The sequence below is a fragment of the Neoarius graeffei genome, chromosome 3 (assembly GCF_027579695.1).
Source record: "Neoarius graeffei isolate fNeoGra1 chromosome 3, fNeoGra1.pri, whole genome shotgun sequence".
In the NCBI taxonomy this organism is placed as follows: Eukaryota; Metazoa; Chordata; class Actinopteri; order Siluriformes; family Ariidae; genus Neoarius; species Neoarius graeffei.
This window is the reverse complement of record NC_083571.1, coordinates 83,705,572-83,729,158: the sequence shown is the minus strand read 5'-3', so window position 1 is coordinate 83,729,158 and position 23,587 is coordinate 83,705,572. Positions and strand designations below refer to the sequence as shown.

General features: G+C 42.5%; 2 protein-coding genes across 6 annotated transcripts in view; one reads left to right on the top strand and one right to left on the bottom strand.

The window, feature by feature from the left end:
• Positions 1 to 10,578, top strand: part of angptl1a (angiopoietin-like 1a) — a 31,688-nt gene extending 21,110 nt beyond the window's left edge. The window contains exons 3-5 of the mRNA XM_060917532.1: positions 6,990 to 7,183; positions 9,341 to 9,611; positions 9,717 to 10,578. Coding sequence (XP_060773515.1) covers positions 6,990 to 7,183; positions 9,341 to 9,611; positions 9,717 to 9,907 — 656 coding nt within the window. The 3' untranslated portion in view covers positions 9,908 to 10,578. The remainder of the gene's footprint in view (positions 1 to 6,989; positions 7,184 to 9,340; positions 9,612 to 9,716) is intronic.
• ralgps2 (Ral GEF with PH domain and SH3 binding motif 2) overlaps positions 1 to 23,587 on the bottom strand; it is a 306,158-nt gene that overhangs the window by 50,430 nt on the left and 232,141 nt on the right. The gene's annotated exons all lie outside the window — the stretch shown is intronic.

Here is a 23,587-nt window from a genome sequence, read left to right as displayed (position 1 = left end):
GAATCAGAATGCTGATGGCTGCATTGTAGGTGGCTGAGAAAAGATGTCATAGACACCCACCTCTGTTCAATGATGGTCGTTCCAGGTTGACAAAAATGAACGATCCTCTCTGGCTAAGATGTCTGCCAGTTTTCTGGAAGTCCTCTCATAGGGATTTCATCCCAAAGTGCGTAGAAACATATCTGTGACGAATTTCAGTCATCCACGTATAGAGTAATCTGTGGTTGGTTGAAGAGAGCAACTGGACTTGCTTGAAGATTCTTGAAAACGTTTCAAGAATCTTCAAGCAAGATTCGTCACAGATATGTTTCTACGCACTTTGGGATGAGATCCCTATGAGAGGACTTCCAGAAAACTGGCAGACATCTTAGCCAGAGAGGATCGTTCATTTTGTCAACCTGGAATGACCATCATTGAACCAGAGGTGGGTGTCTATGACATCTTTTATCAGCCACCTACAATGCAGCCATCAGCATTCTGATTCGGATGAGAGGATAAATACTGGATACTCCCTATTAGTCAGACAGAACTGAGGATGCCTTTAGGATGAGAGGCGAAACGTTTTCAAGAATCTTCAAGCAAGTCCAGTTGCTCTCTCCAACCAACCACAGTCCGTTTATAATGTGTTTATTCCTCTGCCCATTCACCCCAACACACTTTTTCCTTTCAGCGTGACCGCAATGCATGATGCTTGGTTAATGACCATCGGTTGTACACTACTTTTCACGGTGCATTGTGGGATGCTACGAGTCCACTATACAGGGTGTAATAATTCTCACTATACATTCAGACAGGACTACAAAATGGCAAACTCACTATATAGTCAGTGAGTAGGGAGTGATTTCGGACACGGAGAAATCCCCCAACCTCTCATACACCTTGGAGCTTGTACATGCACACACTCCATCAGCCAGACAGCAAGACATTAAATCTCACGTGCACATCATGTTAAGATGGTGCACATCTGAACATAATCACTCCCTCTAGAGTTTCATGCACTCTGAAGGGCACGGCACGGTGAGAAAGCCAGGAATAGGAACCAGCTGCTACAGAGGCATGATGTGTCTACTTCTAAGAGCTGGCACACTCACTTCACTTTTACTAATGAAACCAAAATGACGCCCCCCGCCCCTTCCCTGTTGCAACACACACTCCTTTATCGCTGCCGCATTTTAGACTCTTTATCCACGCTTTTAGTGGCAAACTCTTCGGAAATGCTTTTACAGCTACACGCTAACACCACAAAAAGCATCTCTGCGCCAACTTTCATTGAACCAGAAGGAGACACATTTCAATTCTGATACGTCAGGCCTGTCCAATAGGGTGCATCAGTTGCCCTCACTTTCATAAAATCTGATGCATTTTTGTTTGGGTGTTCCTTTTCACCAATAAAGACATCCTGTAAAATTTTCTGACCATATTCAAAAGTCTAATGGTGGCACCATGAGGTTCATTTTTTGCCAAAAAACACTTATTTTATGTTTTCGCGTAAGGTTTGAATCACAATGTTGGACTCCATTTATTGATTCCTTGTGACCCAGAGATCATGTTAAGAACCTTTGCAAGGGATTGAGAAGCATTAATGTGATTCATAATACATTTGTATTGTTTAAAAGTAGTTGAACAATGATTCAATGAACAGCTAAAACTCAAACTGTGCTTGATAATATATTTAGAATATGTACTAAAAATGTGTATCTAAGATATTTGGTATACTCTATAAGGTGCCATAATGTTTCATGAAAAGTGATCGAAATTGTGCCATAAAAGTCATAAAATAGCAGCTTTTTCCATAACTTTGAGCTCCTGGTGCCACCATTAAACTTTTGAATTTTGTCAAAATATTTCACCCAGTGTGTTTTCTTACCAAAAGGAACATAAAAACAAAAATGCATCATGATCGGAGGAACTTTTCATTTTAGGGGGCAACTGATGCACCCTACTGTCCAACTGACATCATACCCCTCCACCTTCATCTGCCTCTTTAGCAAATCTCTCGCTTTCAGATCTCTATGCTTTATGATTCAGTGTGAATCATCTTTCTGAAAATTCAGCCTTTCTGGATTTGCTTCCTTACTACTGACCACTCACAGTAGACCAACCAAATGCCTGCTTTGCCTAAAAGTACATGGTCAGGACCACGGTTTATGCGAAACATGATCGGTTCTAACCGCTGCGCCAACACTTCCAAAAAGAAAAACTCCATGATGGGGAAATGGAGGTAGTACAGATGAAGATGCAACGTTCTTCGGGAACAAAAGCCAGTCAAAATATATTTGGCGGTCCACACGTCTGACCAGGCCACTGCTGGGAAAACGAGACCGGCACCTTCTGGCACAAAGCCTGACTGTGTGAGCTCAATGTCTGTCATTCACAGGGCCTCTGGACATGCTGGGTAACCCTGCTGCTTCAGCATGACCACAGCTACTCAAGAAGTTTCTCTCAACACAGGAAACAGCCCCTAACACAGGCAGCCAAACATACTGCCAAGAGGGCCCCTGCCATCGTTTTGCCTTTCCTGGCTTGCCCGGACAGGGCTGGTTATTTTAGCTTAAGAGTAAAGGCAGCAGGAAAGAGAAAAAGAGAGGAGGAGGAGAGATATAGAGAGATGGATAACTCCCATTCAGACTAGAGTTCATTTATGAGTCAGTTAAGCGTGCCTTGATCAGACTGAACTCTTGTAGACTCAAGTGAGCAGATCATGAGAACCACCAGCAAAAAAATCTCAGGAGAACAACAGGGTAATTCATTCACCTTTGACCTTTGTGCATTGGCAGGAAATCATTTCACGATGAACAGAAATCATAAATAATGCAAACACCGATCTATCGAGATGTCTTAGGCTTTGGCCACAGGAATGCAATGGAGTTGACAATAGTTGATGACTGATGATGGATCCTTTCACTTTTGCCTCTTAATTAGATTTCATTTTGCTGAATAAAACCTTTTTTTTTTTAAATTTCAAATTTCATGAACTTGCTGATTGTCGAGTTCGTTTTCAAGTCTGACCTGTCCATACTGATTCTGGCCGGTTCCAATTTTCTTGGTTCTATAACACAAGCAAACGATGTTTTTATAGCAGTTCTTTAAATGTACTCAGTTAACCCTCCGGGGTCGAGAGCTTCGCCGGTGAAGCTCGGCAGGTTTAGAATGAGTAGGTCATGTATTGAGATAAATATCTATATCTTTGCAAGTTTCTTTTTTTAATCATACAACCATGATAAACATATCGACAGAAACTTTATACTTCACACTTTCCTATGCGCCCACTGCCAAATAATATAGTCTTTAAATTACCTAAATTAGAAGAAACAAAACTTGTCACCTTATTGAGTCACACCGGCGTTGGGGCGTAGAGCGCCCACTTACGCATTCATTCATAAAAGACTATTCACATGGTAACGGCCTGATAATCACTTTCGATTGGTTTGTCTCATGAAAGCCCACCGTAAACAGGTTAAAAAGCTGTCAAAGGTTAGGCTATCTGGAGGTAAAACTTGTTGCGAGACGGCACGTGGATTTTATGCGCTTCGGATGATTCGGACAGCGATTCGGTTCAATCTTGAGAACTGCAACACTGATGAATGGTGCTTTTTTTTTTATAACTTCGACTTGATCCAGCCAGCAGATCAGTTGATGTGTGCACTGTCATGCATACACAGGAAAAATGACTGAGCAGTTTTTCCCAGAGTTAAAAGCATTTTCCTCAAAATAGTTAATTTTGCTCTATTTTGAGTTTAGAGAGTAAAATTTGAAGTTAGAGTGGGAGCAAAATGACCGAGTAACTGTATAACGGAGTAGCAGAGATGGTGGTGGCTCCGAACTAAGTAAAATGGTAAAAATAGAGTTAATTTCAAGACACACTGAATAGAGCCAAATACCAAAATAAAGTCAAATACCAGACAAATGAAGGTGTTGTACAAAGCAGTTTTAGAACCGTGTTGGAATGGGTGAAAAAATATGACCTTACCCATTGGGACTTGGCCTGATGGGATTAAGAGTTGATCTGATGGGATTAAGAGATGGCAGTAGGAGGGGTTTTCACTCTTCTCACTGAATGGAATGGAAATTTTTACCCTTCTCATTGAATACCCCTCCCACTGCCAACCCTTTATCCCAAAACAAGAGAACTTTTTTTGATGGCCAGTTAACTGTCCAAATCAATGGAGCAGATTTAAGTTTTTGTACTTGATACATTCCTCAGACTGAACAGAATCACCTCAAGTGACCAAAACGGTTCGACACAATGCACAAGGTCATATTTTTCCCCCACACATTCCAACACAGTTCTAAAACTGCTTTTTACATCTTCACTTATCTGTTATTTTTTAAAAAGTACAATCATGATATACATACCCAGGGGTGATAGCGTTCCGGCACCGCGCCAGATTTCCGGCGTACCGTGGCTGGGGAAAAAAAAAAAAAATCTAGTTCGCCGTCCTGTGTCATTCTGAGATGCGCATATAGACAGTAAAGGGAATTCGCATGATATGGAACTAGTGGGAAAAAAGTGCCGTGACGGCACTTTTTTCCCACTAGTTCCATATCATGCGAATTCCCTTTACTGTCTATCTGCGCATCTCAGAATGACACAGGACAATGGGCGAACTAGATTTTTTTTTTTTTCCCCAGCCACGGTACGCCGGAAATCCGGCGCGGCGCCGGAACGCTATCACCCCTGCATACCACAGAGATATTATTGTAGCTGAACTTGTGCTGAATACAAAAAAAAAAAAGTCATCTGACTTTGAAAATACTGCTTAGATTTGTTGAAATTGACAAAATCAGAGCAAGCTAAAATTATTAGTGTCAGAAAATACCCTCAGACCCCAGAGGGTTAATGGACTCTGGGTAATTTCTGTATGTTGAGAGAACGCACTCTCCTGAGAGATAGTTCTACAAGTGTCGAATTAACTTGGTCGTTCTGAAAGGTTCCTCGACGGCTCACTTTTTGTTCACGTGTGGTACAAGCTCCAAATTTTTTGCCAAGTCTTCCTCCAACACAGTAAAATATCCCCAAACATCAGACAGTTTTCCCTCAAGTGTGTAGACTGTGTAGCGACATGCAACACTGGAGAGAAGGGAGTACGTGCACGCACTGCTGGTAGGGGGAGGTGCAGGTAACAAGGGTGTGGATGGAAACCGAGTAAGGACAAGTTGATAAAATCCACTCATAAAACAGCGATATTTAGGTTGATTGGCCGATCACTGGTCCACACCAATCGGTTCCAATCGCTGGCCAGTCGACATCAGGTGGAACTGCAAAACACCTTTTAATTCAATTCCTTTAATTTGTTTGAAAAACCACGAGACCATGACGATCCTTTTAAGATTCACACGCACTGCTATTGAAACATTAACAGCAATAAATCATATGTGGATGGAGTGATCGACACAAAATCATTCAACATGTCGGCGTGATAAAGCCTAATTGTTGAAGGCCGACATTTTCTTAGTCTCTTTCCTTGTTGTCTCTCCTTAACAGTTCGATTCATGAAGCTTGACTGGCATAAAGATACACAGCGAGTGTTGGCAAAGCAGCACAGAAAAGAGAACCGCTATTAACAAAATGTACTCGAAAGTCCAAATAAATGAACAGACGACAAAATAATACCGACAATAAGGATCACAGTTACGAGGAACGACAAATATGACTGTGTGAGAGAGAGAGAGACTACTCCTATATAGTAGGCAGATCCAGACCGTTCTGCTAAATCATTCCTCTCCATTTCTCTTCTCTGGGTGACCATTTTTCCAGCAGAGATCTGATTACAGATTGGGGGAGGTTCATATAAAATTTTACCCAAGTGCGTTGGGTAGAAATGTCTGAATCTGTTGCACTCCGTTAGAAAGTGCAGCTGTGTCTCTGCAGCAATGCTGTTGCACAGGTGATAGACCGTCTTGCCCTCTGTCTCTCCTTCACTCACCATCTCCTTTTATCTTCCTGTCCCCATCCCTTTCTCCCATTAGTCCCGTTAACACATCAGCTAAAAACACCACAGGACAGATACATTTTCATTCCCACTCAGTCTTCCAGAAGGTAAAGTCACAGGGGTTGTGTTTTCCCAACTGACCGTATATAACTGGATGCTACGGAGCACAAAACTTCGCGGGATGTCAAAACACACGAGGCCAGATACAGCATATAATTCACAAAACAGCAAGTCCATATTGCTGTGACGAGCACAAGCTGAGACATTAGCTTGTTAGTTAGCGTGAGTATTAGGATTATGTCGGTGTCAGGAGTTGTCTCAATATCACTACATCGTTCACATCACTGACAGCAATGTCATGACCGGTCATACCACATTACTCCAATGGCTCCAGTTCCCACTGAAGCTGTATCAAAAGATCATTAGTGATACTGGGTCACGGGGGGATACATTAACATTTTGCTCCCATTCCCACACGACACCCATAACAGCAGCATAAACGGTTTTCAGCGCGAGTGTGAATGGAGTAATTGTCTCCTTTTCTTTCTATTCATCTCCCTCTCTGCCCTTCTCTCACTCTCTGCCGTTCTCTTCTCTGCTTTTCTCCCATTCAACGTCTCCCTCATCATCTTTTCTCCATCTCCCTCATCTGCCTTTCTCTCACATTCTCCTCTCCTTTTCTCTCCCATTCTCTTCTCCTTTTCTCTCCCATTCACCATCTCCCTCATCTTTTCTCTCATCATCTCCACCATTCTTGTCTCCTTTTCTCTCACCAGCGTTTCTCTCATCTCTACCAGCTCTCATATTCTCCTCTCCTGGTCTCCTTTTGTCTCCCTCTCTGCCGTTCTCATTCTCTCGTTTCCTTTTCTCTCACCGTCTCCCATATCTGCCCTTTCCTCACATCTGTACCCCTCGTCTCCCTCAGCTGCCATTTTCTCAGGTCTCTACCCACTCACCATCTTTTCTCTCACCGTCTCTCCTTCGCTAAGCCCCTCTCCCTCTCCTCAATGTTTTGCCTTCTTTCCATCACTCATGGTCTCTCTGTCTCTCATTAAGGCCCATTCCGTGATTGTTATCAAGTTCGCCAGGCGGGGCACAGCGCCAGTGGAATGTATCTTTTAAAGACAGAGGGCAGTGACCGGCTGATCCAGGCTTGGTGTGAGCAGGGGTTGGACAACGGCGGCTGGACTGTCTTTCAGAGGAGAAAAGATGGCTCAGTCAACTTCTTCAGGAACTGGGAGAACTATAAGGTAAGAGCCTAAAGCTATGATGAACATTCTTGTCATGTCCTTTGTCACTCCAATCATCATCATACTGATCCAGCAGGTCAAAGGCTAGCCTCTGATGTAGATCTGTGATTCTTCAACCATGCCTCAGGTTCCCCCAGACTGTCCACCCTGCATAGTGTGTGCACACTTACTACAGCATCTCAAAATAACTTGAAGTTTATTTTTTCCATAACTTGATTCAAAAAGAACTTTCATATATTCTATATTCATTAAATGTAAAGTGAAATATTTCAAGCCTTTTTTGTTTTAATTTTGCTGATTATGGCTTATAACTCATGAACATCAGAAATCCAGTATCTCAAATTATTGGAATATTTCATTTCGAGTTCGAGTAAAACAGTATTAAAATACCATGTACCTTCTGGTCCAGTTCAGTACGCACAACCACAATCATGGGGAAGACTGCTGATTTGACAGTTGTCCAACAGATGATCGACACCCTCCACAAGGAGGTTAAGCCACAGAAGGTCATTGCTGAAAAGGCTGGCTGGAAAAGGTGCACAAGCAACAGGGATGACCGCAGCCTTGAGAGGATTGTCAAGAAAAGTCAATTCAAGAACTTGGGAGAGCTTCACAAGGAGTGGAATGAGGCTGGTGTCAATGCATCAAGAGCCACCGCGCACAGATGTCTTCAGGAAAGGGGCTACAACTGTGTCATTCCTAATACCAAGCCACTCCTGAACCAGAGACAACATCAGAACCTTCTTACCTGCGCTAAGGAGAGAAAGAACTGGACTGTTGCTCAGTGGTCCAAAGTCCTCTTTTCAGAGAAAAGAAAATTTTGCACTTCATTTGGAAATCAAGGTCCTTGAGTCTAGAGGAAGAGTGGAGAGGCACAAAATCCAAGGTGTTTGTGGAAACTTCACACTGGACTTCAGTCTGATGATTTGGGGTGCCATGTCATCTGTTGGTGTTGGTCCACTGCATTTTAGCAAGTCCAAAGTCAACGCAGCTGTCTACCAGAAGATTGTACAGCACCTCATTCTTCCATCTGCTGACAAGCTTTGTGGAGATGCTGATTTCCTTTTCCAGCAGGACTTGGAACCTGCCCACAGTGTCAAAACTACTCCCACATGGTTTGCTGACCATATTACCGTGCTTATTTGGCCAGCCAACTTGCCTGACCTGAACCCCAGAGAGAATCTATGGGGTATTGTCAAGAGGAAAAGGAGAAACACCCGACCCAAAAATATTCTAATAATTTGAGACTGGATTTCTGAATTTCATGAGCTATAAGACAAAATCAGCAAAATGAAAACAAAAGAGGCTTGAAATATATTTCACTTTACATGTAAGGAATATAGAATATCAACTTTTACCTTTTTGAATTAAATTATGAAAAAAACAAACTAGTGTAATGTATTTAAATACAAATTCAGTGTCCTTCACGAAGAGGCCTAAAACTGCAATAACAACGTGAGTGAGACAAGCAAAGTGGGGAACCAAAAAAAAAAACCTAGAGCCTTGGAGATATAAACAAGAGTAAATACGCATTAGCAAATATCAACAGCCATCAGAACACAGCTTTATCAGGAATGCAGTGAAGTCACAGGAAATAAGAACAGCGAAATTAGCCGATCGCTAAGCTGTGTGCAGGGAAAATCACGTAGGGACAAAAATGAACATCTTGCCACAACACTACTTTCCTCAACCCTGATGTTCTCTCTCTCTCACACACACACACACACACCAAGCAGTTCCCAAGCAAATTCTCTTCAACCAAAAAGAGACAAAAATACTTCCAAAAAATTCTTTCAAGTGTGCCATGGCTAGTGAACACAACTCCATCCAGCTGGATGTCTGAGTGGAAAAGAGCCATTTTCTCTGTGCACTGCTGCAATCTGTGGGGGGGGGGGAGACGACCTCAGTTATGTCTGAAAAAGTCTGGTCTGCCTGAGAGTTTCACAGAGAACGACTATTTTGAGTCGCAAAAACATGTCAGCTAGTCATATGAATATTGAGGAAGCTCAATGATGCAACGTGTGTGTGTGTATGGCTTTGTGCATCCTCGCAAGTAAAGATCACGCAATCAAAGGACGGAAATCACACCTATTATTAATAAACACGCACACAATCTTTGAACCAACCAAACTAAACTTGCTCCATTCTGTTTAACAGAAAGGCTTTGGGAATATAGATGGCGAGTACTGGTTGGGGCTAGAGAACATCTACAACCTGGCCAAGCAGGGTGACTACAGGTTGATGGTGGAGCTGGAAGACTGGTCAGGGAAGAAAGTGTACGCAGAGTACAGCAGCTTCCGGTTAGAGCCGGAGATTGAGGGCTATCGGCTGCGCCTGGGAACCTATCAGGGTAACGCCGGCGACTCGCTGTCCAGTCACAATGGCAAGCCCTTCACCACGCTGGACCGTGACAAGGACACTTTCACAGGTACAGCTGCAACAGTTTACGGTTCTCCTAGGAATCAAAATTCACACCGCATGTAGGTTCGAGCTACATCCCTGCTAAATCCTCCTCATGTTTTCCTCCTCCTAGCTGGCAACTGCGCTCACTTCCACAAAGGCGGCTGGTGGTACAACGCGTGCGGGCAGACTAATCTCAACGGGGTGTGGTACTCCGGAGGCGTGTACCGCAGCAAGTTCCAGGATGGGATCTTCTGGGCTGATTACGGAGGAGGCTTCTACTCCCTCAAATCCGTCCGCATGATGGTTCGGCTGATTGACTGAGAGTTGCTCCCTTGTCCTTTCATCGCTTTCAATATAACGCGTTTAGTCAGTACAATAACCATTTCTAATCATTTTACCTTAACAAGGACAAAACATCAGACACCAAAGAGCAAAAAGGAGGAGACATCTTTTGGTCCAAGACGCACAGAGGAAATGCAAAAGGTCTCCCTGTAGTCAGTGTGACCATGAGAACAGTTCATTCACAGTCACAATCCCAAACTTGTTTTGGTCTTTCTTCCAGATTTTCATGTCGTCAATTCTGTGACCAAATTAGCTCGGAAAAGTACATTGTACACATCCTGCGGTTGTGATTCTTCCCCCTCTCCCCTTACTTTTTCCACTCTATACACAACAAGGACTGGAAACAGTCTGGGCTGAGAGCTCAGTTAACTTTGACGTGCATTATTCTGTAAATATCGTTGAGGTTTGTATGTTTGCCTTGGTCTGTTTCCTGATAGAGTTCATTTGAGAACTCGGATACAGGAGTTGCCCTTATCAGCATCTATTATTTATCAGTAGTTATTTATAATAGTTATGCTATTTGTTATTTATGCCTGTTTATGATGTTTTTGCCATCCACACATTCATCTGCATGGGTGTGTCGATTGTGCCACGGTACAATATGTATGTACATAAAAACACAGTGGAATCAAATAAACTTGTACAGCACTGACAGACTAATATTGCATAAACACACACAAGCAAACCACTAGCTCAGGCCTGGGGGACAAGCAAATTGCGTGTCCACAAGAGGCATTTTCGCTCAGAGTCCCACTGTTGAAAAACGCACAGGCGAAAGGCATCTAGCTTGCTGAATTTCAAACCTGCTACCTTTCGCTAGCAAGCAGTGAGCAACACCAGGGACATTGATACAGGTGCAGCTGCTGTGTTTGTTCACAAAAGCTAAAATGTGCGTTACGTTACAGTGGCATGCAAAAGTTTGGGCACCCTTGCTGAAAATGTCTGTTACTGTGAATACAGTTAGGTCCATATATATTTGGACACGGACACAAATTTTGTTTTTTTACCTGTTTACTGAAACCTATTCAAGTTATAGTTATATAATGGATATGGACATAAAGTCCAGACTTTCAGCTTTCATTTGAGGGTATCCACATTAAAATTGGATGAAGGGTTTAGGTCCTTAACATGTGCCACCCTGTTTTTAAAGGGACCAAAAGTAACTGGACAACTGACTCAAAGGCTATTTCATGGGCAGGTGTGGGCAATTCCTTTGTTACGTCATTCTCAAGTAAGCAGATAAAAGGCCTGGAGTTGATTTGAGGTATGGTGCTTGCATTTGGAAGATTTTGCTGTGAAGAAAACATGCGGTCAAAGGAGCGCTTCATGCAGGTGAAACAAGCCATCCTTAAGCTGCGAAAACAGAAAAAACCCATCCAAGAAATTGCTACAATATTAGGAGTGGCAAAATCTACAGTTTGGTACATCTTGAGAAAGAAAGAAAGCACTGGTGAACTCATCAATGCAAAAAGACCTGGACGCCCACAGAAGACAACAGTGGTGGATGATCACAGAATGAAGAGAAACCCCTTCACAACAGCCAACCAAGTGAACAACACTCTCCAGGAGGTAGGCCTATCAATATCCAAATCTACCATAAAGAGAAGACTGCATGAAAGTAAATACAGAGGGTTCACTGCACGGTGCAAGCCACTCATAAGCCTCAAGAATAAAAAGGCTAGATTGGACTTTGCTAAAAAACATCTAAAAAAGCCAGCACAGTTCTGGAAGAACATTCTTTGGACAGATGAAACCAAGATCAACCTCTACCAGAATGATGGAAAGAAAAAAGTATGGCGAAGGCGTGGTACAGCTCATGATCCAAAGCATACCACATCATCTGTAAAACACGGCGGAGGCAGTGTAATGGCTTGGGCATGCATGGCTGCCAGTGGCACTGGGTCACTAGTGTTTATTGATGATGTGACACAGGACAGAAGCAGCCGGATGAATTCTGAGGTATTCAGAGACATACTGTGTGCTCAAATCCAGCCAAACTGATTGGTCAGCATTTCATAATACAGATGGACAATGACCAAAAACATAAAGCCAAAGCAACCCAGGAGTTTATTAAAGCAAAGAAGTGGAATATTCTTGAATGGCCAAGTCAGTCACCTGATCTCAACCCAATTGAGCATGCATTTCACTTGTTAAAGACTAACCTTCAGACAGAAAGGCCCACAAACAAACAGCAACTGAAAACCGCTGCAGTAAAGGCCTGGCAGAGCATTAAAAAGGAGGAAACACAGCGTCTGGTGATGTCCATGAGTTCAAGACTTCAGGCAGTCATTGCCAACAAAGGGTTTTCAACCAAGTATTAGAAATGAACATTTTATTTACAATTATTTAATTTGTCCAATTAATTTTGAGCCCCTGAAATGAAGGGATTGTGTTTAAAAAATGCTTTAGTTCCTCACATTTTTATGCAATCATTTTGTTCAACCCACTGAATTAAAGCTGAAAGTCTGAACTTCAACTGCATCTGAATTGTTTTGTTCAAAATTCATTGTGGTAATGTACAGAACCAAAATTAGAAAAAATTTTGTCTCTGTCCAAACAACTTAACTGTAGTTAAGTGAGTAGAAGATGAACTGATCACCAAAAGGCATAGATGAGATTTCTTTTCAGCATTTTCTGCAAGATGCGTGTATTATTTTTGTTTTGTACAACTGGAGAGTGAAAAAAAAAAAGAAAAAAAAAAGAAAAGGAACACCAAGCGAAAGTTTGGGCACCCTAATACATTTGAGTTCTCAGGTAACTTTTACCAAGGTTCCAGACCTTAATTAGCTTATTGAGCTCTGGCTTGGTCAAATTCTTCGTTAGGAAAGGTCAGATGATGCAGATTTCAAAGCTGTATAAATTCTCTGACTCCTCAAACTTGTCCCTAAAATCAACAGCCATGGGCTCCTCTAAGCAACTCCCTCGCATTCTGAATAATAAAATAATTGATGCTCACAAAGCAGGAGAAGGCTACAAGAACATGGCCAAGTGTTTTCAGGTAGCCGTTTCCTCAGATTGTAATGTTATTTAGAAATGGCAGTTAACAGAAACCGTGGAGATCAAGGTGAGGTCTGGAAGATGAAGAAAACTTTCTGAAAGAACTGCTCATTGGATTGCTAGAAAGGCAAATAAAAAACCCTGTTTGACTGCAAAAGACCTTCAGAAAGATTTAGCAGACCCTGGAGTGGTGGTGCACTGTACTATGCAGCGACACCTGAACAAATATGACCTTCATGGGAGAGTCATCAGAAGGAAACCTTTCCTGCGTCTGAGCCACAAAATTCAGCGTCTGAAGTTTGCAAATGAACATCTAAATAAGCCTGATGCATTTTGGAAACAAGTCCTGTGGACTGATGAAATCAAAATAGAACTTTTTGGCCACAATGTGCAAAAGGTATGTTTGGAGAAAAAAGCGTGCCAAATTCCAGGAAAAGAACACCTCTCCAACTCTGAACCATGGGTGTGGATCGATCATGCTTTGGGGTTGTGTTGCAGCCAGTGGCACAGGGCACATTTCATTGGTTGAGGGAAGAATGGATTCGAATAAATACCAGCAAACATCACACCATCTATAAAAAAGTTGAAGTTAAAAAGAGGACGGGTCCTACAATAAGACGATGATCCAAAACACACCTCAAAATCTACAATGGAATACCTCAAGAGGCACAAGCTGAAGGTTTTGCCCTGGCCCTCACAGTCCCCTGACCTAAACACCATTGAAAATCTGTGGATAGATCTCAAAAGAGCAGTGCATGCAAGACAGCCCAAGAAACTTGTAGAACTGGAAGCCTTTTGCAAGGACGAATGCACGAAAGTCCCCCAGGCAAGAACTGAACAATTATTAGCTGGCTACAAAAAAAAAAAAAGTGTTTACAAGCTGTGATACTTGCCAAAGGGGGTGTTACCAAGTACTGACCATGCTAGGTGCCCAAACTTTTGCTTCAGGTCCTTTTCATTTTTTGGTATTTTACACCTGTAAATGATGGAAATAAAAATGTAATCTTGTGGAAAATATTAAAGAAATGTGTCATTTTTACCCTTATGCCTTTTGGTGATCAGTTCATCTTCTGCTCACTTAACTATTCACAGTAACAGACATTTTCAGCAAGGGTGCCCAAACTTTTGCATGCCACTGTATGAGGATGGGTGTCCAGACTTGAAATAATATCCTAGGGAATAACTTCTATTCAAATTAAGGTGTGAGGATGTACTGTAGCATGAATGCATTTGTGGCTACATACTGGCTGTATTCATCTCAACCTAATGTTGTAGTCATGACCGAGACCAGGGTGCATCGAGACCGAGACAAGACCAAAGACTTTGAGGGGTTGAGATCAAGTCGAGACCAAGACCAAGGCAGGGCGAGACCGAGTCAAGACCAGGACCAGAGCAGTGTGTGAAGGGAGGCGGGGAGGGTTGACAGCTGTTAACAGGAAGAAAATTTTCAAATTGGCAATGAGCCATGTTATTGGTCGCATGTGAAGCAGGAAGTTTTAGATCCAAATGTTAACAAATAAATCAGACAATACACAGGTAATTTAGTGAAATCCCCACAGTTGTGGCCTTGAAATAAAATCCTGAATCATCTATGCCAGAGACCAAGCCAAGACCTAGTAAAACTGGGGTCAATTCTGAAATGAGACCGAGACCTTCAAAAAGTGGTCTCGAGACCAATCTAAAGTACGACAAGCATTTAGCAGATGCTCTTATCTAGAGCGACATACAACATACCCTGGGGCAGCAGCTGGGGATTAAGTGCCTTGCTCAAGGGCATTTGAGCCATTCCTGCCGGCCCTGGGAATTGAACTGGCAAGCTTCTGATCCCAAAGTTGCTTCTCTAACCATGAAGCCATGGCTTCCCCCATCAGATACTGACTAACACAATCTCAACCATTATGTTGTGAATTTCTGAAATTTCTAGCTAGCTTTAGGCCCATTTCATGTAGCGAACATCAGCTAGCAAGCAGTTAGTGACGCATATATATGTACAGTATGCATGTGTATGTACTGTGTGTGCTCGCAACAGGCTTGCAGTGCTCGAGTCCAGGACTTGGACTCTAATTTTAAGGACTTGTGACTTGAGCACTGATGACTTGGACTCGTGCATTAACTGCATTCGGACTTGTAAATTGGAGACGAGGACTCTGATCTTTTCTTTATTTTTTGTAGTATGCCATAATTTAGCAGAAGATATTTATATCTACATTAATTTTTTATACTAAATTTTGTGCACATTCACCTGTTCATACATTATGTTCAGGAACAAACTAACGTTAATGGCGCCAAAATGCCTGGAGAGAACGTCCCAAGGATTGGGCGCTTTGCTTATACAGACTTCTCGTGCAGTGGGGGAAAAAAAAAAAAAAAAAACGCACTGCTGCGTGTTCCATATGTAGAAGAACTATCGAGGAGACGACAGGGACAACCTCGAACTTCAGTTGTCATTTGTTAAGACTCCACCCAGAGAAGAAAGAAGTGACACGCTGTGTTCATTGCTCTGTCGATAGCGGGGCTTGCTTGCTGACCGATGAACTAGCCAGTGTTAACCCTCTCTCATGTTATTTGCCCTGTTTATAGTGGGCGGGGCTTGCTGAGCGATGAACAAGCTTTTTATCTGTAGCCTATTAACTAAAATGGGGCAGTCGAGCAGCAACGTTAGTCCAACACAGTAGCAAAAGACAGTTTCACATCAAGGCAGGAACGGCCAACGTCAAATGGTGCGATTGGAGTCTTAATCTCGAACTCGACTCTGATCAATAGTGGACTCGACTCGAAATTTTCTTTAATGACTTGGACTTGAACACTAGGGACTCGAGACTGGACTCGGAAGTTTAGTGACTCGACAACACTGGTTCGCAAGCAGTTGATATCGGTCAGTGATTCAGATAGTCCCCTGAGAAGTACTGTTCCATGTAGGCGTCTCTGCTTGCTTGAAATTTGATTGTAGCTACCAAGTTCTCATTTCTATTCTTGTATGCTCTAATTTTTCTGTGCCACAGTTTCACAGAATAGTGGCCACATAAACACCCCCCCCCAAAAAAAAACCCCACCCCACACACCATAACTGCATGATATTCTAATTTAAATCTTCATGTTGCATGACAACACACATTTGTTTCCCTTAAATCTCTATTAATGCGCTTAACTTGCTCAAGATACATTGCTGTATTCCATTAGCTACCACTTTTTATCCTAGTTCACTGCACGGTACGGTACATTGGAGCTTAGCTAGCTAATAAATCTATGATTTGTCCATCAGTCATACATACAGTACTGTGCAAAAGTCTTAGGCACCCTATTTTTTTTTCCATACAAACTTTGCTATAGATTTCTATTTTATGACTTCTACATTACTGAGTCAGTACAAAAACATTTTCGAGTTCCAAACATGCATTTTCCAGCACAAAATTAAACGTTACAGAAAAAAAAGTTTCTATCTGAGCAGCATATTATAAGAGAGAGTCCGCTTTTCAGATTTAAAAAAGAAAACATAACTTGAGAGATACTGTGACTAAAGTCACAGTGATTTGCGCCAACACTTACAAACCGGGACGTCTGGCCACCGTACCCTATGAATCTGGAAATGGTAAGAAGAGACAGAGAATGATGCTGAGTGAGGAAAAAAAAGTCTGTTTTTCATGGATCATTATGGTTCGGTGATCCAGATCAGCACCAAAATCAAAGCAACTTAATTCAGCCCAGAGGTATTCAAGTGAAATTTAGTGATGATTGGTTGAAAACTGAGGGAGAAATAGCGTCGTAAAAACATTTGGAGAATAAGAAGAATAATTACTTTGAAAGATCCTGAGGAAGAGTAACAATTTGGCCAGCACTGCTAGCACAAATTAATGAAGGCCACTGGGTTTTGCTGCAAAATGAAGAAGCGAGTGTGACAAAGCGTCCAGAACAACTGTGGCTGGTTCTGTAAGATGCTCAGTAAAACCTACAGCTAATTTCCTTATAAATCTGCACTCGTTGTACCTGAGACTTTTTTTTTAAATAAAGCAAAGGGTTGTCTCACACCAAATAATGACTTCGTTTCATTTATTATGGCTTACTGCTGTTTATAGTATTTTAAAGCCATTTCTGGTCTACAGCATTTCTTTAAGCCTAGGTCACAACCGGACGTACGATTTTTTTGGCCGTGCGATTTTTGGCGTTTCCCCAAATCGCTGTGTTTTTTTTTGTTCGTGGAGAAAGACGCACGTTGGCCGTAAGTTTGTCTTGCAACCTGAAAAAAAAACGTAAGCGCCCGTAGAGTCTGACATGACAAAGAACCTCTGCGGCCGGTCTGCGGCTCGAAAATCAGCACGTCACACGCGCGCCCTCTGTGCGTTTCTTGCACGTAGACCGGCCGTAGGAGCACGTACGGCCGGTTGTGACCGAGGCTTTACATATACCTAAAGACTTTTGCACAGTACCGTACATATATAAAACCAATGAGCATCTCATGCACACAACATCCTGAACGCCGAGATCTTGTGTTTCCATGAGGTGAAAAGAGTCATCAGTATGTCCATGCTAATTGTGATTTCATTACCAAAAAGAAGAAGAACGGTTTCGGTAAATGTTTTCTGACGCACGTCTCAGTCAGTAGCAAATAGGAAGTTAGTGATCATTTAATTCAAAGCTGTCCTTACATGCGATTATTCTTCAATGTAATCTGATAAAGGAGAAAGGGGTCAAACGGGGAAGGAAACTATGCAGACGTGAGTGGAGAGATGTACATAAAAGACATTGAGACAATGAAAAACACATTTTTACTGTCGGGGTGCGGATAACAGGAGCGCAAAGAGTACACAGAGTGAAAGAGTGGTGCAGAGGGAGATGGAAATCGTGCGGGGCATTCCTTCCATATAAAGTGCTTCAGTTTCTTTCTCACAAAAAGCGCATTTTACTGAAATGACGACTCCCTGTTTACGAGTGCCTCTGTGGAGCCATCCTTCAGAACATCCTCAATCTACTCTCACAGCAAGGACACACACACGGAGGGAGAAAATCGACAAAACAGGCAGGGACCCTGTCGTGACTGGCTTTCAGTCGAAGGTTAGATTATCTCCTGCAGTCCCTGGTGCTGGAGTCTCTCATCTGAACGAGTGATGGATACGGTGCTGAAGGAGCCTCAGCTCACAGAAACATCCGAGAGAAGAAGGGAGACATGAAAGAGTGCAAGACACAGTTTCCATTACTCTCCACTTCCTGGCTACCACAGCACATGTCTCCAGCCGGCTTCAGACACAAAATCTTCACACACGCAGCACAGATGTGCCCAAAACACCCACACAAAAGCGTGTGTATTCAAGTCTGCACAAATTTGCATTCAGAACAAAACGGGAGCTTTTCCGCTGGACAGCATGGCACCGAAATCTCCACTCATAGCACCTGAGAACATTTCTCTTGAAGACAGAGTTACGTTTTTATCCTTTCAAACACTGAACATGTCTCTCTTCATACAAGGTGCTTCTGGACCAGAGGAACCTTTTCATAGTTCTTAGAATTTCCTGTTGGAGGAAGTTTCCCCCCTTTTTTGTGCGTCTCCTAACTGCAGGAACTGAGAGCGATCGTAGTTCTGAGTGCGCTGTTTTGAGGGAATTTTTTTTTTTAGCTCCTACTTCAGTGTAGGTTCTCTCCCAGCACAAAAGGAACCATGAGTGACAAGTGTACAGTGTTTGAGCCATTATTATACATACAGGACACTTTTTTGATGAAATAAAAAAATTTTTCGTGGTCCAGTTTCCATCAAATCCTGCGCTCCGATTGGCTGGCGAGCGGGTCCGTATCCTACGGTACGGACCCCGGATACGGACCTCTGGTGACTCGCTTGTTCACAACAACAAACACAGTAGCAACTTTTGTCAACATTTATTTTCGCATTTCTCAGAATTAGCATGAATTTTAGAGCATGGATAGCGAGAACGACAGTGCTCACAGCGAAAGCGAGTTTTACTACCCTGAGGAAGACAAAATTAAAGAAAACACTCCAGGAGAAAGCTAAAAACCTGTAACTTGCTAGCGCTGAGCAAAAACATGGCTGAATCCTGAATGACTCCTATTTGTATAAATAGGGGACTACATAGGCAGCAAAATGTAGTTTTTTTTCCTGCCATGGAAGTGCACTTGTATACTGAAGAGGAAGCAATTTGCATTACAGCCCTGAATAAGGATTCAAGATGGCGGCTTGACTTTCCCTTTTGGGCGCTCTCGTTTTCTGTTAGAATTTGGTAACGAAAAAAATAATATTTACCAGCTTAAGGTCGGTCCGTATGGTGAAATACCATGACCTCGGCCTTGAATACTGACCTCGGCCCAGACAGCCTCGCTCAGTACTTTCAATACCTCGGTCACAGTATTTCACCATACGGACCTCCCAGCTGGTAAATAACATACATATTCTATTCCCTTCAAGCGGGTTTCATTCATTTGGCTCGATAGCATACAATATCATATTGCTTATCCTACATGTATTACATCACTCTACCCAACGGGGAATGAGCGTGCAATATTGTCACAATGTTGCACACTGTCAAGACAACACATCACACGTCAGCAACGTAAAATTTCCATGCTAGTGAGCGACTGACAATTTGTCAACAAACATGGCCGCCAGGTTTGCTTCATTAAAAACACAAGATTTTGAAAGAATTTTCGCTTCCAGGTCACTCAATTATGTGTAGCTCTCGATGCTGATTTTAAAAGTAACCAAGTAGATTACATGGGGGAATAAATACTTACGTATGAGTGGGGGGAAAAAAAAAAAAAGAACTGGCATGAACATGCATGGAAGAAGAGTCTGGAGGCAGAAATCTTAGTTTCTCGGTCATGAGCCTGTGCTAGTACAACCCCGATTCCAAAAAAGTTGGGACAAAGTACAAATTGTAAATAAAAAGAGGAATGCAATGATGTGGAAGTTTCAAAATTCCATATTTTATTCAGAATAGAACATAGATGACATATCAAATGTTTAAACTGAGAAAATGTATCATTTAAAGAGAAAAATTAGGTGATTTTAAATTTCATGACGACAACAAGACATCTCAAAAAAGTTGGGACAAGGCCATGTTTACCACTGTGAGACATCCCCTTTTCTCTTTACAACAGTCTGTAAACGTCTGGGGACTGAGGAGACAAGTTGCTCAAGTTTAGGGATAGGAATGTTAACCCATTCTTGTCTAATGTAGGATTCTAGTTGCTCAACTGTCTTAGGTCTTTTTTGTCGTATCTTCCGTTTTATGATGCGCCAAATGTTTTCTCTGGGTGAAAGATCTGGACTGCAGGCTGGCCAGTTCAGTACCCGGACCCTTCTTCTACGCAGCCATGATGCTGTAATTGATGCAGTATGTGGTTTGGCATTGTCATGTTGGAAAATGCAAGGTCTTCCCTGAAAGAGACGTCGTCTGGATGGGAGCATATGTTGCTCTAGAACCTGGATATACCTTTCAGCATTGATGGTGTCTTTCCAGATGTGTAAGCTGCCCATGCCACACGCACTAATGCAACCCCATACCATCAGAGATGCAGGCTTCTGGACTGAGCACCAATAACAACTTGGGTTGTCCTCCTCTTTAGTCCGAATGACACGGCGTCCCTGATTTCCATAAAGAACTTCAAATTTTGATTCGTCTGACCACAGAACAGTTTTCCACTTTGCCACAGTCCATTTTAAATGAGCCTTGGCCCAAAGAAGACGTCTGCGCTTCTGGATCATGTTTAGATACGGCTTCTTCTTTGAACTAATACGGCTTCTTCTTTGAACTATAGAGTTTTAGCTGGCAACGGCGGATGGCACGGTGAATTGTGCTCACAGATAATGTTCTCTGGAAATATTCCTGAGCCCATTTTGTGATTTCCAATACAGAAGCATGCCTGTATGTGATGCAGTGCCGTCTAAGGGCCCGAAGATCACGGGCACCCAGTATGGTTTTCCGGCCTTGACCCTTACGCACAGAGATTCTTCCAGATTCTCTGAATCTTTTGATATTATGCACTATAGATGATGTTCAAACTCTTTGCAATTTTACACTGTCGAACTCCTCTCTGATATTGGTCCACTATTTGTCGACGCAGAATTAGGGGGATTGGTGATCCTCTTCCCATCTTTACTTCTGAGAGCCGCTGCTACTCCAAGATGCTCTTTTTATACCCAGTCATGTTAATGACCTATTGCCAATTGACCTAATGAGTTGCAATTTGGTCCTCCAGCTGTTCCTTTTTTGTACCTTTAACTTTTCCAGCCTCTTATTGCCCCTGTCCCAACTTTGAGATGTGTTGCTGTCATGAAATTTCAAATGAGCCAGTATTTGGCATGAAATTTCAAAATGTCTCACTTTCGACATTTGATAGGTTGTCTATGTCCTATTGTGAATACAATATCAGTTTTTGAGATTTGTAAATTATTGCATTCCATTTTTATTTACAATTTGTTCTTTGTCCCAACTTTTTTGGAATCAGGGTTGTAGCTCTCAGTAGCACTAGCTTGACTGCGCTAGTGTTGGCCTTTGCAAATACGAGTGATGAATGCTACACCAGCTGGAAGATAACTGGACTGCTGCATTAACAGCACCGAGTCATGGGTAAGCTAGCGTTGGCCTTCAAGAATGCTGATATGAAGAAAGTGTATTATAATAATGGCTTTTTTTTTCCATGGTCTATCAGCTAGCATGATACTGAACTCATCTTCGACTCGTTCAATATCATGCTAGCTGAATGGAATATAGCTGATATACCACAAAAAAAAAGCGCCAGCCAATATTTAAATGTAGCACCAGTAACTGCCATTTTTAAAAGCCTGTGTTAAACATTAGTTGTGTAAAGAACAGCTTTTAACGTTAGTGCTTAAAAAACAACAAATAAATTAAATAAATAAATAAATAAATAAATAAATAAATGGGGGGGGGGACACATGATACGGACAAAAATCTGTGCTTTAATGAATGTATACACAATGGAGGAAATGCAGTGCGATTTTTGATGCGTCAAAGCAAAATATAAAAATCTTCACTAGCCTAGTATTTCCTGTAAACATCACTTTAGCATTTCTAATGGTGGTGTGAGTGTGTGTGGGGAGGGGCAAGCCCCTGATAGCATGTAGTTCTCAGCAGACCCTCCCAGGGAGTAGTACTGCAAGTAGCTGCTCTCAAAAAAGCCCTAGAACACTGTCCTGAAAGCACCTATTAATTCAAACGCAAGTAAACTACACCTTGTTGCTCCTCCCACTGGTGCGATTGGTGTTCTTGTTAACACTTGTGCCACATGGGAAATGCTGACATCAACCTGCAGAAAACTCCTCCTACGTTCCCAGGTATTATTATGTAACGTGAAATAAACAAAATCACTCAAAGTACTGGAAACGCGTTTTCCCCTTTTTTCTGCTTATTTGTAAGTCAAACAATGGTGAAGCTACACACACAAGCATTGCTAGTTCCGAAATTAGCATGCGCACAAGTGAATATTTCTATAGGATACTTAAAGTGAGGTATCGCCACTTCACCAATGTATCGTATTCCCTTCTTTCACACTGTTTATTTCCATCAGCCACCATCTGTGGTGAGAATACGATGTGACGGCAGGGATGTCTCGACTGGTTCAACAGGGTTAAGGATCCCGACTGGCTTCAGATCCAGAGTGAAATCATGACTGAATCCAGATGATGCCATAGCCATCCGTGGAGCAAAATTAGTCGTACTCTTGGGTGACACACTCCTGTACAAGCATCTGTGAGTTCATGAGTGTGGACATGGGCAGACAATGTTTCTCTCAGAGTGTGTTATGAGCATCAGTTCGTAAAGGTCAGCTGACATCACATGCCTTGCAGCAAGCACAGTGAAATCCACTACAGCAAGTTCAAACAAACGGAGTCTAGTTACACACAGTGTTGAACTTGACACATAGCAGAATGTGCTGCCATGCTGTATGACCACTCGCTATTCCAGGATGGCATGTTGAGGAGCATCCCAGAGCTTTCCATTTCCATTGAGTAGAACAGCCAGTGAACCGCAGCGTGTTCTTCCGCTGACGTCACAACATGGCCGCGAGCCACGGACCCAGTTTTCTTGCGCTGTGCAATTAAAAGTTGGATATTCGCGTAACAACAGCTTCTTTTCACGTAATTATAACAGAAATCTAACATGTTTGCCATGTTGTATAGTTTATTTAAGAAATTGCATAGAGTCATGTTCGCGTCATCAGCCCTTTAAAGCACTGAATGGTCTCGCACCACAGTACCTGACCGAACTTCTGGTCCTCTATGACCTGCCACGCCTACTTGGATTAAAAGGTGCAGGCTATCTGCTGGTACCTCGTATAGTGAAGGCTACATCAGGGGGCAGAGCCTTTTCTTACAAAGCCCCACGGTTACGGAACAGCCTTCCTAGTAGTGTTCGAGAATTAGACGCAGTCTCAGCGTTTAAGTCTAGGCTGAAAACATATCTGTGTAGTCAAGCCTTTTGTTAATGGTGTTTATGAGGTAAAGGTGTAGATCTGGAGGGTCTTCAGATGTTGTGTTTTGGTAAACTGGGATGTATGGATGCTGCCAGTCCCCCACTCGCTTGCTCACTCGAGTTTGTTGATGGTGTAGTGGCTGGCTGCTTTATGTCCCGGGGCTCCCTCATGCCTGTGTTACCTTCTGGCTCTCCCCTTTTAGTTATGCTGTCATAGTTAATT